The sequence below is a fragment of the Sphaerodactylus townsendi genome, linkage group LG04 (genome assembly GCF_021028975.2).
Source record: "Sphaerodactylus townsendi isolate TG3544 linkage group LG04, MPM_Stown_v2.3, whole genome shotgun sequence".
Lineage (NCBI taxonomy): Eukaryota > Metazoa > Chordata > Lepidosauria > Squamata > Sphaerodactylidae > Sphaerodactylus > Sphaerodactylus townsendi.
The window spans coordinates 85,218,097-85,234,789 of record NC_059428.1 but is presented as its reverse complement, the minus strand read 5'-3'; the positions used below and the strand labels follow the sequence as shown (position 1 = coordinate 85,234,789).

Sequence of the window (16,693 nt, the reverse complement as noted above, 5' to 3'; positions counted from 1 at the left end):
CAGCGCCCCCCTCAGTGCACGTCATTTCTGGTGCTGCTGAAAATGGCGCCTTTTGATGACCCTGCATTGGGGAAGCCGGGGAACACAATCCCTGTGCTGAAAAGGTCCACGCCAGATGAAACCGACGTCATTTTTAAAAGTGGGGAAACGGCCTAAGACTATTTATTGAATGATTTATTGTTGCACCACTGAGACATATACCATTTTGGGGTGCCCTATTCACATGTGAATGATAGAGATCGAAGAGTCAGAGGTCAGGCAAGGCAGGACTCTTAACTATTTCCCCCTGCTCCTTAGAGGAAAAAGAAGCAACTCCAACTCCTGCTTTAACTCTATCCCGAAACCAACAATTCTTCATGTTGCATGCGCGCACTCACAAAATGCCTATGCAGTCTGGGAAGGAGTGACTCCTGGGCATCAGTTGCCAAGGTCTGAGCCTTGAAGGCAGCTGGGATCTGGGGAAGGTTACAGCAGCAAGCAAATAATATCTACCCCATTTCTTTCATGTTCCTCACAAGTTTCACCTTTACATTAAAACGAAAGTTCCATATTTTCTGAGTCCTACATGGCCGTAAAATTCTTCTTCTGTCAGAGCTACAGAGCAGCTGTGTCTCTAAACTGTGCAACTGAACAAGATAAACTGATATGGACAAATAATTCTGATAAGCCTCTCAGTAGTTGGGCTTGTCTCTGCAATAACGTGACCTGGATAGTGGCCATCAAAGGTTCTTGTTTGTTCACAGAGCTCCCCAAAATATTCTTGACAGTCTTGACTATGGAGATTACATATGCACACAACATCCTCATCCAAGGTTGTTATCCCAAGTGCCACTTATACTGTTTTTGCAATTTTCCCTATATGTGTACACTATACAGATTGCACTTGTGTTCACTGTAACTTATGAACAGGCCTAGTGCTCTCTTCTTCCATTGCACCTGAACAACCATGTGAAATAGGTTAGGCTGACAATGATTACTCTGAGGTCACACAACAAACTTTGAGGCAGTGTATTTCAACCAGATCTCCCATGCATAACAGCTTTGATCAAAGGAGCTTATTAATTAAAAGACTGGCTTTTCCAGTCCTAGTTGGACATTCTAGGTACTATGCTACAATTGCTCTGTGGTAAAGAGAAAGCTGCTGGAGAAAAGATAAAAGACAGACAACTCAATGTACATTCACAGTGCTCCACATACACTTTCAGACTGAAACTGTCTTGACAAACTGGCCACTGATGCACCTGTAGTCTGCTCTGCAGTAAGTGTGCAGTCCCTTCATGTCAGATTCTGGATTATGGACAGGGTTCCTGCTCATCAGAACTCACCATGCTCTCAAATTTGATTCTGTGTGGTTCCAGAAACCTGCAAAAGTGTGACTTTTGGTCTCAGTTCACAGGGAAAGCGAAGGAAACTAAAGCCATTCTGTCTTGCTCCTGCCCCACTGACTCCATCATTTGCTACTGGTCCTTGTTCCTTCTCCACCAGTTTTTACGGGGGCACTTTATTAGATTTTTGGAGTCAAAGGCAGCAGTGAACAATGAAGCCAGAAGGAATGCGTCAGACTTGTCTTGGTATCTAGTTTCCACTTGTCTTGGTATCCAGTTTGAAGGCAGGTTCAAAGCAGGGCTGAAGAACAGCTGAATTCTCTCTTCCTATCTTACATTGGTCCTCTGCCGGAATCTCATTTGCACGTTTTAAACTAAAGCAATATGAGTAATATTTTATGTGGGACCTGATGCTCCTCCAAGCAAACATTTCAGCCTTCCCTTTCTACAAGAGGGAAAATGTGTATTCCAAAACACTGTAACCATAAACAAAACAATGGTCTACCAGAGTTCCTTCCCTCAGATCAGTGGTGGTGAAACTATGGCATGGGTGCCAGAGGTGGCACTCAGAGCCCTCTCTGTGGGCACGCACACACAGAGTTCATCGTGGGGGGGAATTGCCCCCCCCCCCCACATCTAGACTGGCTGGGCTGCTGGATTTGATGTGCATGCACCTCAGTGAGCAGGGAGGACTTGGCTGGCGGGCCTGGTGCCTGTGCTCCAGATGGCTGCTGTCCCGGGGGGGAGGGGGGGCGAGGCGGCAGAGATGCTAGAGAGGCCCAGAGCTGCGCATGTGGGACTTGCTGGAGGCTATAACAGGCTGGCACCTGCTTGAGGGGGTTATTCAGGTTAAATCGCCACATTGGCACTTTGCAATAAATAAGTGGGTTTGGGGTTGCAAATTGGGCACTCGGTCTCGAAAAGGTTCGCCATCACTGCCTCAGATCATGAAGTCGTGATGAATGCAGTTCACTTTTGCAGAGTTTATGCATTTATCATGGTTGGAAGATGGGATGAGAAGAATCTAAGAGAGCCTTTTAATCAGAAAACAAACACATGAAAACAAGCTAAGAAAACAGTTACTTGAAGGGCTTGGGACTTGTTTGAGAAATGTCAACATTGAAACAATGGAAATTTCAAGAAGGATTCAATCCACAGAAGGCTTTAGGGCAGCATAGCAGCTTTACGGCTAATTACAGCAATCATTGGAATGCAAAACGAGTCTTCTATTGTGACTAAATCAAAGCAAATAACCACAGTTGTGTGGGGCTGGCTTTGCCACAAGGTTGTTTCCACTACAAATGTGCTCCTTCTGCACAGAGCTGTTCAGCTGGCAATCTGCACCTCCTCAGAAAAGCTACATGCGCCAGAACCATTTTATGAATGACATAGGAGAAGAGTTCAAAAAAAGATATTTTCAGGTTCTTCTCTCCCATTTTTAATGCTAAACAAACGTACTGATCCTGGTTTAAATTTAACATGGCTTTTTAAAAGTGTGTTGTTCTCTGAGAGCACAGAAGGTATGTCCAGTGCCACACTTCTAAGCAGCATACCACAGATCAACAACTGTTCATACATGAAGTTTTCCTAAATTCAGTCAGCTCCTCTCAAGCTCCTCCTGGAATACCATGACCCATACACAAAATGAAAAAGAAGGCAGAGGCTTAAACCCTGCAGTTGTGCTTGCATTGTAAATTGGACACACACGCACGCACGCATAAGAAACAAAGCTTTAATAATACAACAGGAAATATAAAAGGTTTACAGATACAAGAGAAACTGCTTCAGCTCATCTGGCAACAGAAGCTGACTTATTCCGTGTTGCTGTTTGGATCCCAGGCACCTCCTTATGCACAAGCGACACAACTGCATCAAGGACAAGGGCCCTGGAGGAGGCATGCCAGAAAAACAAAAAAAGATATTATTGCCTTAAGATCTGTTTTCCACTGCTGCGCAACAAGGTCAGCTTTTAGTCTGCAGCCCCAAGCAGCTGCCTTTAAACAATACGGCTTTGAGTTTTTGGCTCTCTCGGGGCACCTGAAAGCTCAAAGGCACATCAGGCTTGGCAATTGTTACGCCTGACCTTCAGATTCCAGAGATATCTTTGAATGTCAAAGCTGGTTACTGAAGGAGAAAAAGCTGGGCTAAGCAAAGCAATTAACAGCAGGTGAAAAATCACTTTTGAATGGAAATCTCCTCTCAAATAAGACAGTCCTGCCTGAATTTTTATCACACAAGAGTTCCCTTCTCATTAGAAGCTGCAGTTTCTCCTCTCTCCCACACTCTGATATAAAGCAGATGTAGAAATGAATAGCAGCAATAAACCACCTAGTCATGTCCCCATAAGATTCAACACCCCAACACAGACATGTGTGGCATGCACAACCTAGATATACACCAGGCTCCTGCAGGGACATCACACAACAGTGGAAACAGACAGAGATGTCAGAAGGGATTCTTGTGAGTCAGATATCGTTGTATTTGAAGCCTTCAGGATATTTCACAACATAGCAAAAATACCAACAGGTAGTCTACACGGAATTTTTTATTCAAGCTTTCGTGATGAAATGTTCCCACGCTGCAAACATTGCTGGCTAAAATAGTCTATAATAATGTAACAGGTTTATGTAGCAAATCTTTGGCATGAAAAACCTAATAGACTCTGGTGTACTTCATAATGTACACTAAGGATCACACATGTCTGCTTCAGCTCCTTTACATACTTCAGTTCTGAAAAAAAGAAAGAGGTTTATGGGCACCTTCTCTCTGCAGAAATATCTGTGCTAATGTACTGTTTGGTGGGACCAACTCTGTTGGCTTTTTGCCTTGGGCATTCAAAGCACTCGTATCTGCTCCAAAGTCAATGAGCAAGTGCACCAGCTCAGAATTGGCATTTTGAGCAGCCATGTGAAGAGGGGACTCCAGACCTTTCCCGACATTTGCATTTGCTCCTGAAAAAGCAAAAAGGAAAGGAAAAACAGTGAAAGCAGTTAGCTTCCCATTTCTTTCATTATCTGCAGTCCACTTGAACTATTATCGTCAACTGAAGGGTCACACAATCACCTCCTAAGGAAATACTTCCAATTATTTTTCATTTAATTTTAAGTGGTTTCAAGTTTGTTCGTGAACCAAAGTTGGTAGTCAAGGTATCTTGCGAAGTGTAGTTGTATGAAGAATATAAGGGATGCAAATAAAGAATTTGCCACACAATGCAGAAACTCTTGTCAGACCAGTGTTTCCCAAACTGTGGATCGGGACCAATAGTACTTCTAACTGTTCCCCACCACTGTGCGGAACTTCCCAACCATACATAATGCTAAACTGCAGCTGGATGGCAGGCATTGGACTGAACCTTATTTGTTGTGTCCCACTGACTTGGTAAAATTCTGAGAAACTTGTTTGCTGTGTGGCATGGAGAGAAACACATCTTACCCTGCCATGCCTCTGAAGATGTCAGTCATAGATGAGGGCAAAATATTAAGAGCAAAAACTACCAGACCACAGACACACAGTGTCTGGAAAACCCACAACAGCCAGGTAATTCTGGCCATGAAAGCCTTTGACAATACATGAGTTACTATGGTTTGATCAAAATTTGGTACTGCTGTCAGGGACCTGATGAAATTGATTTATAGGACAGATCTGGCTTCATGCTGCCAGCTGAACAGCACCAGTTTTGTAAATGACTGGCAAAGATTTCTAGGCCATGCCCAACAAACAGTCAAATACTTTAACACCAGAGTGCTGCATATGCAGAGTACATTCATAATATTACACAATATAACTTTGTTGCATTGTCGAAGGCTTTCATAGAAACAACAAAACGCAGCATTCAGACTCGTATTAAGGAGAATGAAAGATACTGGGCATTTCCCCACTCACCCCGATCCCCCCTATGCTGCACGCTGCTCTCAGCGAGCGGCATCCCTGGCGCGCTGCTCTCAGCATGCGGCATCCCTGGCGCGCGCTCTGTGCGGGGTCATCAAAAGGCACCGTTTTCTCCAGCGCCAGGGATGCCGCATGCTGAGGGGCTGGCTATCGCTGTCGCCCGCCTCCTGTGCATTAGAGAGTGTTTCCCTAGGGACCCCGTGCTACTTGAGGAGAGTAGCACGGGCTTAAGGTAAGTTGGGAAAGGCCCTCTGTCGGCTTAACCATCCTGAAAAATATGCAGTTGCAGAACTTGTGTTAAACAAAACTGGACATAACATTTCATTTGAGAACACTGAAATTCTGGACAATTCAGAAGGTTACTATGTCAGACTGCACAGAGAGGCCACTGAAATTCACAAATACCAAGACAACTTCAATAAGAAAGAAGAGACTGAAAATTAGCAAAGCTTGGCTCCCAGTACCCGCAATACAATGCACTCAACCACACCTTTGCATAGCAAGTTCCACCCAAACATTTAATGATTGGTTCCCCACCCTGGGACATGGACGATATACCACACTAAATTTTCCCTTCTCACTAGACCCAGTGTGAAACAGACTTTTCTCTGTGATACACCTCTGAAGATGCCAGCCATAGATGCAAGTGAAACATTAGGAACAACATCCACCAGACCACGGCCACACAGTCCAGAAAACCCACCAGAACCAATATAACTTTGTGTTCGTTACCTGACTCCAGCAGTTTTTTGGCACAGTCAACTTGCTGGTGCTCACAAGCGACATACAGTGGGGTACCGAGATGCTTAATATTTTGATCCATATTGACTCCATGAGACACAAGGGACTCCACACATTTGATATAGCCTTCAAAGGGCAGTTAAAATAAAATTAAAACCCATTAAAACCCTGCTTGCTCAAACATAATGGTATTAACAGCTTCATCCAAAGAGTGTGTGTGTGTGTGGGGGGGGGGGATGCTACTTGGATGCAGCATAGCCTCATTTTTGTCCCCTCTGCCATGTAAAGGGAACCCCTGCTGGTAGAGGGCAAGGATGTTGGTGTCCAGCTGCTCCTCAGTTCCACAGTGGCGAACCCTGGAAATGGCCGGCTCTGCAGTTGACCAGGGCATTCCCAAAGCTGGAGCTGACTATAGTCAGCCATGACCAACATCCTGGTCTTACACCACCCTTCCATTTAGCCCCATAGAGGATTTTGGGGGAGTTGGGAGGTTTTTTGTTTCTTCTGCTCCTTCTACGCCATTGCCTAAAAACCTTCAGGAGGTGGCAGGGCAGTGTAGCAGTGGCAGCATCCCCAACTGCCTCATGCTTTGGATGAGGCTGACAGTGTATTTTTTTTTTCTGCTCAAGCATCACTGGATCCAATTTAACAACCTTGAGAAATCTAGTTTCACTGACAGGAATTGTGAAGGCATGCAAAGACTCACACACAATCACCCACAATGCAAAGACTCACACAATCCAAAGTATGAATGGATAATTATCATGTCTAGCCAGAATGAGGATTACAGAACATAAAAGCTGCGTTAGAACTGGCAAGACCTCAGCACCACTTGTGAAACATTTCTCAGCAGCAAAACATACCAACAGGGACCTCCAGTTTTGGATCACTGAGAAAATTCCAACTTCAGGACTGCAGCTCTACCAACAACTTAAGAGGAGAGAGGCCATCTGTATTTTTACTTCTACAGCTATATGGCTGCTGTAGGTTTAAACAAGGAATTGGAATGGGCAGGAATACTCTTTTTTTGGTCCTACATATAGTTTTTTGTAATTGTTCTCCATTATATAACTTCTAGATTTTTATGGTGAGGCATATTTCTTTAAAGTATTTGACTGTGTGACTATCTCTAGCTACCACAGGTGTTTGCCTTGAGATAATCAAGAGACCTTTATCTGTTCAATGTTATATTGGTGTGTTGGCAGGAAAAGAATATGATTGTTTATTTCTGGAACCCAGACTGATTTCCGTTTTTTTGAAAAAGTAGTTTTATTTATATATAATACTTTTCAATTATTTCTAATTATATTTGTTTTTATTCATTTTTAGGGTATTATAGCTAAAGGCTTTTTCATTTGGAGGCAATGTGCCCCATCATCATTGCTTCCAAGATACTATAGTTTTAAAAAAAATCCTGTGGAGGCAATTCATCATATTACTATTGCTTCCAGGATGAAAGGAGAAGAAAAGGAGATGATCATACGCAATATAAACCACTGTTTTAGATGTGTATATGACTCACAGGTTGACCGCAGTGACTTCAAGGAGCCAGTAGGAACAACTTTCGTATATTAATATTCTTTCCTTATTTTAGCAGCAACACTCCTGTCAACATGAAGTAAGGCTGTACAGTGGTGCCTCGGTTTTCATCAATAATTGGTCCGAAAGGAATCGACGAAAACCAAAATCGACAAAAACCAAGGCACCATTTCCCATAGGAATCAATGTAAATCCAATTAATCCATTCGAGGAACTCCAAAAAGTGCCTCGAACGGATTAATTGGCTGCTCAGTCTCGTCGGGAGGTAGAGGGAGTTTCCATAAGCAGTGACTCCCCCTGATGTCACTGCCCAAATAAGGAGCTCCCTCTGCCTCCCGGCTTGCTGGGGCTTCCTCAAACCCCAGCCGGTTAGGTTTTCATGGATTTTTCATCATTTTCAGTTTTCGTGGACTTTTTCTGAGCAATTTTTTTCTGGGTTTGAGGACGTAAACCGAGGCAATCGACGAAAACTGAGACAAATTTTGAGTCGACGAAAACCGAAACTGACGAAAACCAAAGCCAATGATAACCGAGGTATTACTGTATCTACTGGCAGATTTACCTCTCTTAGCAGCTTCATGGATAGGTGATGCCAAATCACATACAGCATGTGGGCTGGCTCCATGTTGTAGTAACAGGTTCAAGCACTCTATGCTGCCACTAATACAAGCATTGAATAAAGGCGTGTTCCAGTCAACAGTAGCTCCATTTACCTAAAAAGAATAGAATCAGTGATGTAGTGGTAGATTTTTATAGCAGTAGATTTTTTAATAACATAAGGTGAGCAGGTAATCATGACCTGATATTATACAACCATGGGAATAGTTAAACTCATGCCTTTCTCAGGGTCCTATCATTATCCTGTCTGGAAATAATATCATTCAACATAAAACCCAGATGTTTTACCTACTGGTCTGAAATTGGCATGGAAATCTGTTTGGACCAATTACATAGCAGTTGGATGAATAATGGTTATTGAAGGTCAAAATGGGGACAACAAATCTGTGATCCAAGTATTGAATACCAAAACATATTTGCAGTTAATCCTTTTTCCAATTTAGGTTCTTTAGCTAGCAATGCTAAGAAAGAAGGGCTGGAATGGCATGGCTCACTTTCTTGAGCTATCAAAGCACCATCTGGCAAGGTACTAGTTTCCTCATAATATTTGTCCGTTTATTTAAAATCCAACTAAATTAACATTTTATTGTGTGAACCTTTCGGGATCTTCACTAGTTGTAATATACTTTATTCAGCCATTGTATAAAGAAAATCTGGGTTGCCTTTGTGCATTCGGAACTATTTTGCTGAGAATAAACTGACATATATGTTTCCATGTGAATCAGAGTCACAGACATCTGTTAATACTCACATGAGCCCCATGTTTTAACAAGACACTGGTGCAAGCAGAATGTCCCCCTAAACAGGCTTCATGAAGAGGAGATACACGATCAGCTGTGAGAAGGTTCACACTTGTTCCCTATATAATAATAGAAGTTAAAATTAAAGACTTATTCCTGAAACATGTTGACCATCTAAATAGCTGATGTACAGTAATATAAGGCAACCTCACTATCAGTGTTCTAGTAGTACAGGCATTATTGAAATGACTGATGTCTGAGACACCTTTTGGTTCCCTCAAAGCTCCTTACAGAGAAAGAGAATGGAGACCCATGTAAACACTGCAGGGTGAGGAAATGTTCTCCAATGTACCATGCCTTGAGAAGAACTGGAATTGTGTGCACTTCACTGTGTGTTGTGATATAAAATGGGCCAAATGTCTCTAGTTGCACTTGCTTTTTTTTTTGCCAACCAACCATTTTTATAAAATGAAAAATGAAAAAAGAGACAACAGCAATTTTTTTTTAATTTAGGATATTTTAATGCTAATTTTCCAAATATAATTGTTGAATAAAAATAAGGTTTCTGACTGAAAGAAAATTAAAATTCATTGTCTTCTCCCAAGCTCAGGCAGCAACTGGCCACCTTGGTGACCACCCCACACACCTGCACCCTTCCCAGTTGCAGCCAGCAGCCAGCTCAGTAGCCAATGTCTGCCCCTCCAGGGTTCAGGCAACAACTGGTCAGGTTAGTAGCCACCACGAACATGCACCCCCTCCAGGCTGCAGCCAGCTCAGCAGCCACCACACACACTCTTCCACCACACCACACACTCTTTCCTTAGTTAACTCTGGGATTGGACTGATTCTGGGGCCCCATCCTGGACTTTTGCCCAAGGCCACAGAATGACTAAGACTGTCCCTGGAAGAAACATGTGATGGTTCAACTGGGTACTATCACCGATTCAAGGAAACTGAAAGGATATTTCCCCCCACCTCAGCCCCAAGTTTTCCATAAACTTATAACAAGTTTTTTCTGTCAAGACTATTTTTCTTCAGAGGTTCTATTACCTTTTTCTTTGAAGTTAAAGCACATGTCGGAGCCTTGCTACCTCACCAGATAAAATGGAGCTCACCTTCAGCAGAAAGCCTAATGAACAAGGCAAACAGACTGTTTATCTCTCTAACAGAGCCGTACCTGATTGATGAGTTTCTTCAGAGTGAGCAAACACCCATGGATGGAAGCATCATGTAACGGAGACCAGTCAGAAACAAAATCTGCATGAAGGGGACAAAAACAAGTGAGGATATAATTAAATCAGATTATCTATGCTTGGAGAGAAGTTTAGCACATCTCATGACTTCTTATGGATTCTTAAAGGTTACAGATACTTGTGTGCTTAAATGTGACTTCATTTCTGCTTCAGTAAAACAATTGTATTCTATTATCTGGCCTGTCTACCTTATCTCCAGCCAATTTAATTGCAAGAAACATCCCCCAAACATCACACATTATGGAGCTGGAATAGTCTGCTCATATCTCTATGTGTTTTGCTATGCTGCTCCCACATACCTGAGACTGCCACATCCTACATTAATCAAATCACTCTCGTTTATTGTTGACAGTCGAGAGATTTTCCTTACAGACACCAACATGCAATAGGTCCTTCGCACACTTTTAGGCTCTTCTGATTCCATTGGAACAGTTCAGCATGTGCTTTGTTTTTGTTTAAACTGTAATTAGTGGATTTTTAAAATACTTAACTTTGACAGGATTTAATCCATGGTTTGTTTGTACTCTCAAACACACAAGCATGCACAGATACACACAGGTGATCCACTAGGAAAATGTGGACTGGGAAAATGTGAGCACTAATTTCAGTCACTAAGCCTTGTGTCTTCCAATGTCAAATTAGAACTGAATATGAACAAATCCCAGGCATGCAAACACCCAGTTGAATGGACCCACTCACATAAGCTCTCCACAATAAAAGGTGGGACTGAATAAGGAAAGGTTCATGTAGGCCACACCAAATACTCAAGATGTGCACCTAATGAAGGGGTACATGCAGGTGTGAGGTTTTACCATAGAGTTTCTGGCAATATCTATAACCAGCTGCTCTCACTTCCAGGTTTTCCCCAGAGGTGAAGTCATAATGCTGGCTGTTTTTTTAATCCCTTCTTCCCACACACACACACACTGCTCCAAGAGATAGCAGGCAGCAGGACCTCAGAGCGGGGAATTCCCCACCCCTCGCCTTCCTAAGCAAGATTTTTTTCCCAGGGGAACTGATCTCTGTGGTATGAAGATGAGTTGTCATTCTGGGAGATCTCCAGGCTGACCTGAAGGCCAACAACCTTAGGCAACTAAGTTAGGTTTATAGTTTGTTACAAAAATTCACACCTGTACAGCTATCTTGAAGCAGAAGTTGAACCTGCTGGTTCAAACAAATCATTACTTGCTAACTAAAAAGGAGAAGTGGAGGACTACTACAAAGGCCTGCAAACTCATAAGCCCACGTGCTTAAAATAAGCTTCTGGCCTATGGTTCGGTTTGGCAACCGTTAAAACATGTTACAGAAACTTTTCCACTACCTTTTTTTTTTTAGTTTGCTAAAATGAACTTAAACCTAAAATGGACTGATTGAATGAAACAAACAAGGGCAAAATATAAATGCAGCCAGATTTCACAAAAGCAGTAATCTTTTCAGTCTAATAGGAAGGGTTGTACAGAGCCGTGCAATGTCCTCTCAAGGCCGTGTTTTCAATCTCAGTTGTTTTCAAGAAGGCTAAACCTTTTGCTTTACACTTGTTTTTACAGCTGCTGTTTCTATCTAAAATATATTTATAGTACTATGCTTTTAGAATTACATGATGGCATGCTTTAAAAGTCACAGTTTGCAATTATATTTGCTCTCCAGCACCTTTTCTACAGCGAAGAGAGGTCAGACTAATATACCTTTCAGAACATCCCTAGCACAAGGTCCAGATGGTTCCTAATGTATGGTTTTCTGCTCAATTTCATAAAGACGGAACATTTCACTCCTGCATCTGTGACACGAGACTCCTTGTGTCACAGATAATTAACTAAATGACTAAGCATACATAAATCATCAGTAAAGACATGCTGGAAACACAGACAGGGTTTTCTGCTGTCAAGTCACAGCTGACATAGTGACCCAGTAGAGTTTTCAAGGCAAGAGACATTCAGAAGTGGTTTGTCATTGTCTGCCTCATCCAAATACTAGACAGGGTCAGGGCTGAGAGGGTGTGATTGGCTCAAGGTCACCCAGCAAGCTTCCATGGCATAAATGGGGATTAAAACCTGGGTTTCCCAGATCCTTCTCCAACACTTTAACCACTACACCATGCTGGGTTACAGTCCAATGATTAAATGCACAGTCTGGCACGCTCCTCTGTGCAAAGCAAATTTCGCCTATGTAAGAGTCTCTTCTTGCACTCTTGGTGCAAGGCTCCTTGGGCTGAAGAACTGTGCTGGCACCAGTGGAACAGAATTGTAGAATTCATCCCAATTCACTTCAACAGTTCCTGAGAAAGATATTAAAAAACTGAAATATTCATTTAGCCATGCATCTCTTCAACAATTTCTGTGCCATTCAATTACATATCTTAAGATGACATACTACTAAATAATGATGGGTTAACATTTCAACCTCATATGCTCAAACTTTTTTTATTAAAACCTTCAAGAGTGCAGTGGTCAGTTAACACCTTTGCATGCTACCTTTTTCCTAAGGAGCTCAGAATAGAATTACATATGTTATTTTAGGGTCAAATTAGATGTGGCAAGGGATCCATGTGTATTTATGTATCTGTCAATTTGTTCACATCTAAAGCAGAAGAAGGAATGTCTAATTTAAAAAAAAGAGAGAAGGGTTTAACCCTGCTTCATCTGCATTCTGTTTCTTTCAGCATGTTTGTTTATTTATTTATTGAAATATCCCACAAAAACACCTATCACATGGCCTCCAAGACAGATTACAAAGCAAACACAGAATTAATGCTAGGATTAAAAGAGGGACAAAAATCGCACAAATAGTAATAATGGTCAGTGAAATAAAATCAGAACTACTGGAGTACATTGTCTTTCGTTCCCATGTCAGCCAGGAGGGTATCATAATTCTGGATACTGGAAGTCACCTAATAGGGCCAGTAGCATTATCCAGATTGTATTTTCCCATTAAGAGAAGGTTATCTGTTGGCCTAAATGAAGCAATTTTGATTCTAAAACAGGTGTGAAGGCAGGTGTAGATAACCCATCATGCACAAAAGTCCAGAGCTGCTGAGTTTCCATATGCACTAGTACAACTTGGCCCAATGGGGGTGCTTTCTACCCTGGTTCATAAAAAGCTTCTTTAAGCTTTTCACACCCTTTAGATACCAAGAACACTCCCTTTCTTTGGATCTAGCTGGACAGCCTACTCTGGCTTGATATTTATAAACTTGAACAGGCAAAGTTGAGCATATGAATGTAGTATTCCTCCAAGCAAACTGCCTAAATCTCAGGTTCACAATAAATGAAATGTCTCTAAGCAACTGTAAGTAGATGGTACTCTCTTAACATTCTGATTCTAACCTGCTAAATTAGTGGTGTCCAAATTACAGCAGATATAAGCAATTTTACCTATGAAATATCTAGGAAATAAGCCAGAAAATCCATTTAATTGATCCAAACTGGCATCATCAGGAGGAGGGCCAAGGAGCAGTAAGAACATTTGGGGGGCAAGGCACCTAAGGTTGTCAGGCTATTGTCTGCCCATTAACATAAAGGAAAAACCAAATCTATAGAAAGCTTAAAGATAGTATTAAGCAATCATTCTGTAGCTTTGAGGTGCACAGATTTTGTGAGATTTAACAGAAACCAGGCTAAGCACATTTTGCACTCCATTAGTGCTAAAGAGATTCTACTCCTGTAATGCGGACTGTGGGCCTACTGCAAATTTGCTGACATTCTCTTGCTAAGGATAGCCTTAGAGGTCTCTTTCTAGGTTTTCTGCTGACTAAGAAGGGTTATTAAAACTTTCAAGTTTTCATATGTAAAATAAAATATTTCAGCAAATTCAGAATTTCTGCGGGGAGAGGTGTACTCATGGTCTCTCCCCTGTCTACATATACTCAACTGAGTTGCTCTTCAAGTATATGTCTGTCTGTGCCACTTTCATAATTTTCAAGGCCACAACCATTGTGTCAACTATTTACTAACAAGTTTGAATTAGGCATTCGCACTGTGAAAACTGCACCTATGCCATCCTAAACCGAATTACACAAGCCACATTCACAAGTAGCACACGTACAATCTGTCTAAAATGTACACTTGATTTTTCTTTATATCTGTGTAGAGCAGGGGTAGGGAACCTGCGGCTCTCCAGATGTTCAGGAACTACAATTCCCATCAGCCTCAGTCAGCATGGCCAATTGGCCATGCTGGTAGGGGCTGATGGGAATTGTAGTTCCTGAACATCTGGAGAGCCGCAGGTTCCCTACCCCTGGTGTAGAGTAATTCTCATGGTACATTTAATATATGGACAGCTGAACTTGTGATTTAACCACACATTTTTCCAAGTACTGGTACCCAATTCCATTTATAAAGTGGACACACATTGGCTGTTTCTTACAAACAGATGGATATTGTATATGTCGGATTTTAGGGTTACCAAACTCCAGATGGGGCCTGAAGTTATCCTGGAATTACAACTGATTTTCAGACTGCAGAGAGCAATTCTCCTCAACTACACTTCCTCCAAATTTCCAGAAAATTCCCAAGCCAGAGTTGGCAACTCTGCAGGATGCATATACATTCAGTCTAACATGTAAACAGAGCTACTCTTTGAAATTAATGAGTTCAGAAAGGTGAAATTCTGTTTAGGATTGCACTGTAAATCAAGTATCGCTAGTAAGCAAGAACAATACTATATATGAAGTCAGATTATTAGTTTTAACATGGGATACTATTCAGAAATGCTAGTGCAACTGCTACTTTGTGCTGGGGTAGCTTACACCTTTTCAGAAGAAGTGGCATGGTGCCAGGGCCACCTGAAAAAAAAAAGGATGGCATCCCACCTCAGTTTAAACACTGCAGGAAAGCATTCAGGCTTGCAATTCATCTCTCACTAGTTCTGTGACAGAGTACAGGTCTAGGAAGCTGAGGTGCAAGATTGAAAGAATATGTCTGAAGAGCCAAACATTAAATGAGAATACTCAGACACACTGCACCTCTGAACAGCATTAGGAGGAAACACTGGGGAAGCCCCTGGCCTCTTTGCCTTGTTTGCTGGCCCTTCAGGACAACTGTTGGCCTGAGCGTGAAGCAGAATGCTGGACTAGGTGAACCACCAATGTGATCCAGAAAAGCTCTTCTTATGTTCAAATTGGCTCAGATTCACTGGTCTAGTGTAACTTCACTGCATCTCCAAGTGTGGCCTGGAATCGTCCAGTACTACAACTGATCTCCAGACTACAGAGATCAGTTCTCCAAGAGAAAATGGCTGCTTCAGAAGGTGGGCTCCATGGCATTTTATCTTGATGAGCTTGCTCCCCTCCTAAAATCCCCGTGTATTCACATCAGAGCCTACAGAAAGCTGTATGACAAAATATGTTTATTAAAAGACTGGCACGAATTGTGTGCTTGTAGTTATTAAAATCAATGAAGTGAAACCACTCCTGTGACCAAAGTTTAGATTTAACCATTTTGTACTACAGACGGACCAGTATTGTTTCAGAACAACAACAGTCTATGGAAATTCCATTACAAAAATGTTAGTGTTAATATATCCAGTGTACACAACACTTCGGTGTACACAACACATTAATTGAAGCAAAAACAAAAAATTCCCTACCCCAAAGATTTTGCAGCCTAAATATGAATAATGTGCGTCTATGTAGGGGCACAGAGAAATAATGAAAACACAATGTTCGCAATTGTGGTGATCATAATATATTTAAGAAACATAAAGTAAAACTGAACATTACCTTTTTCAGTTGGTACAGTTTAAAACAATATGTACTTTTTTAAAAAAATGAGCTAGCATATTTAGCTCAGAAACCTCAGAATTATTACATCAATAATCCCATTTTAAATTACCGACAATAACAAAGATTATCTATTTAATTATAAAAATCTTGAGCACAAACATGAACTTTTCTACCAAAAACTCCTGAAAAGAAACTTTAAATAGCATTATCCATACATTGATGAGAATTATTGTTAACAGTCATATTTAACATGCCCGCTCATACCTGCTTGACAACACCATGAAATCATACATGCGTTAGATCAGTGACTGAGCATCTTCTATAACTCTTCTATTTGTAATGTGAAAGAGTCTTTCAGCAGTGTTACTCACCGCCCATCAATGGATTTGAGAAGTACATTGAATGAGATTGACTTTGTGACTCCTGAGACTTGCTGGTATCCACATATTCTTCTTCCATGGTCACTGCAAGTCTGGACAGCTGGACTACTGTTATTTCACTTCACAGTTGAGATCATGAGAGTTCAAATTCCATCTTGGCTGCTGAAAAATCCAGGTTCCATGAGTCATTTATTAATGAGCTGTCTGTGTGCAAGTCAAGAACATTTTGAAGCAAACCAGAACTTCAGAGCCAGCGACAGCTTCAGAGTTATCTCAAATACCTAGGCAATTCTGCTGAACAGAACACCTCTTCATTGACTCCGTGGGTGAAAGTATTAAGAGTTCAGCAGCACACAAAACAAAGTGAGGACTGTAGCTGATGTCATATCCTTTCCCAAACCATGTCCAATCAGCAAACTCAGCCTTCTGCTTTTATAAGAAGGGAACTTCTCAGCTGCCAAAACAACAAGAGAGAAAGAGCTAGTTTAAC

At 41.6% G+C, this 16,693-nt stretch overlaps 1 protein-coding gene across 4 annotated transcripts; it reads right to left on the bottom strand.

Moving 5' to 3' along the window:
• Positions 1–3,043: 3,043 nt before the first annotated feature.
• ASB9 (ankyrin repeat and SOCS box containing 9) lies at positions 3,044–16,693 on the bottom strand. 4 transcript variants are annotated; one of them, XM_048495241.1, is made up of 7 exons: positions 16,195–16,676; positions 10,029–10,108; positions 8,863–8,970; positions 8,056–8,206; positions 5,946–6,080; positions 4,085–4,276; positions 3,044–3,211 (listed from the first exon to the last, which is right to left on the bottom strand). In XM_048495241.1, the coding sequence occupies exons 1-7, from the start codon at positions 16,280–16,282 to the stop codon at positions 3,087–3,089; spliced, it is 879 nt and encodes a 292-aa protein (XP_048351198.1). In that variant the 5' UTR covers positions 16,283–16,676; the 3' UTR covers positions 3,044–3,086. The 4 variants fall into 4 exon arrangements, with proteins under 4 accessions (XP_048351198.1, XP_048351200.1, XP_048351199.1 ...); XM_048495243.1 differs by having other exon boundaries at positions 3,044–3,939; positions 4,005–4,276; positions 16,195–16,672; XM_048495242.1 differs by having other exon boundaries at positions 16,088–16,211.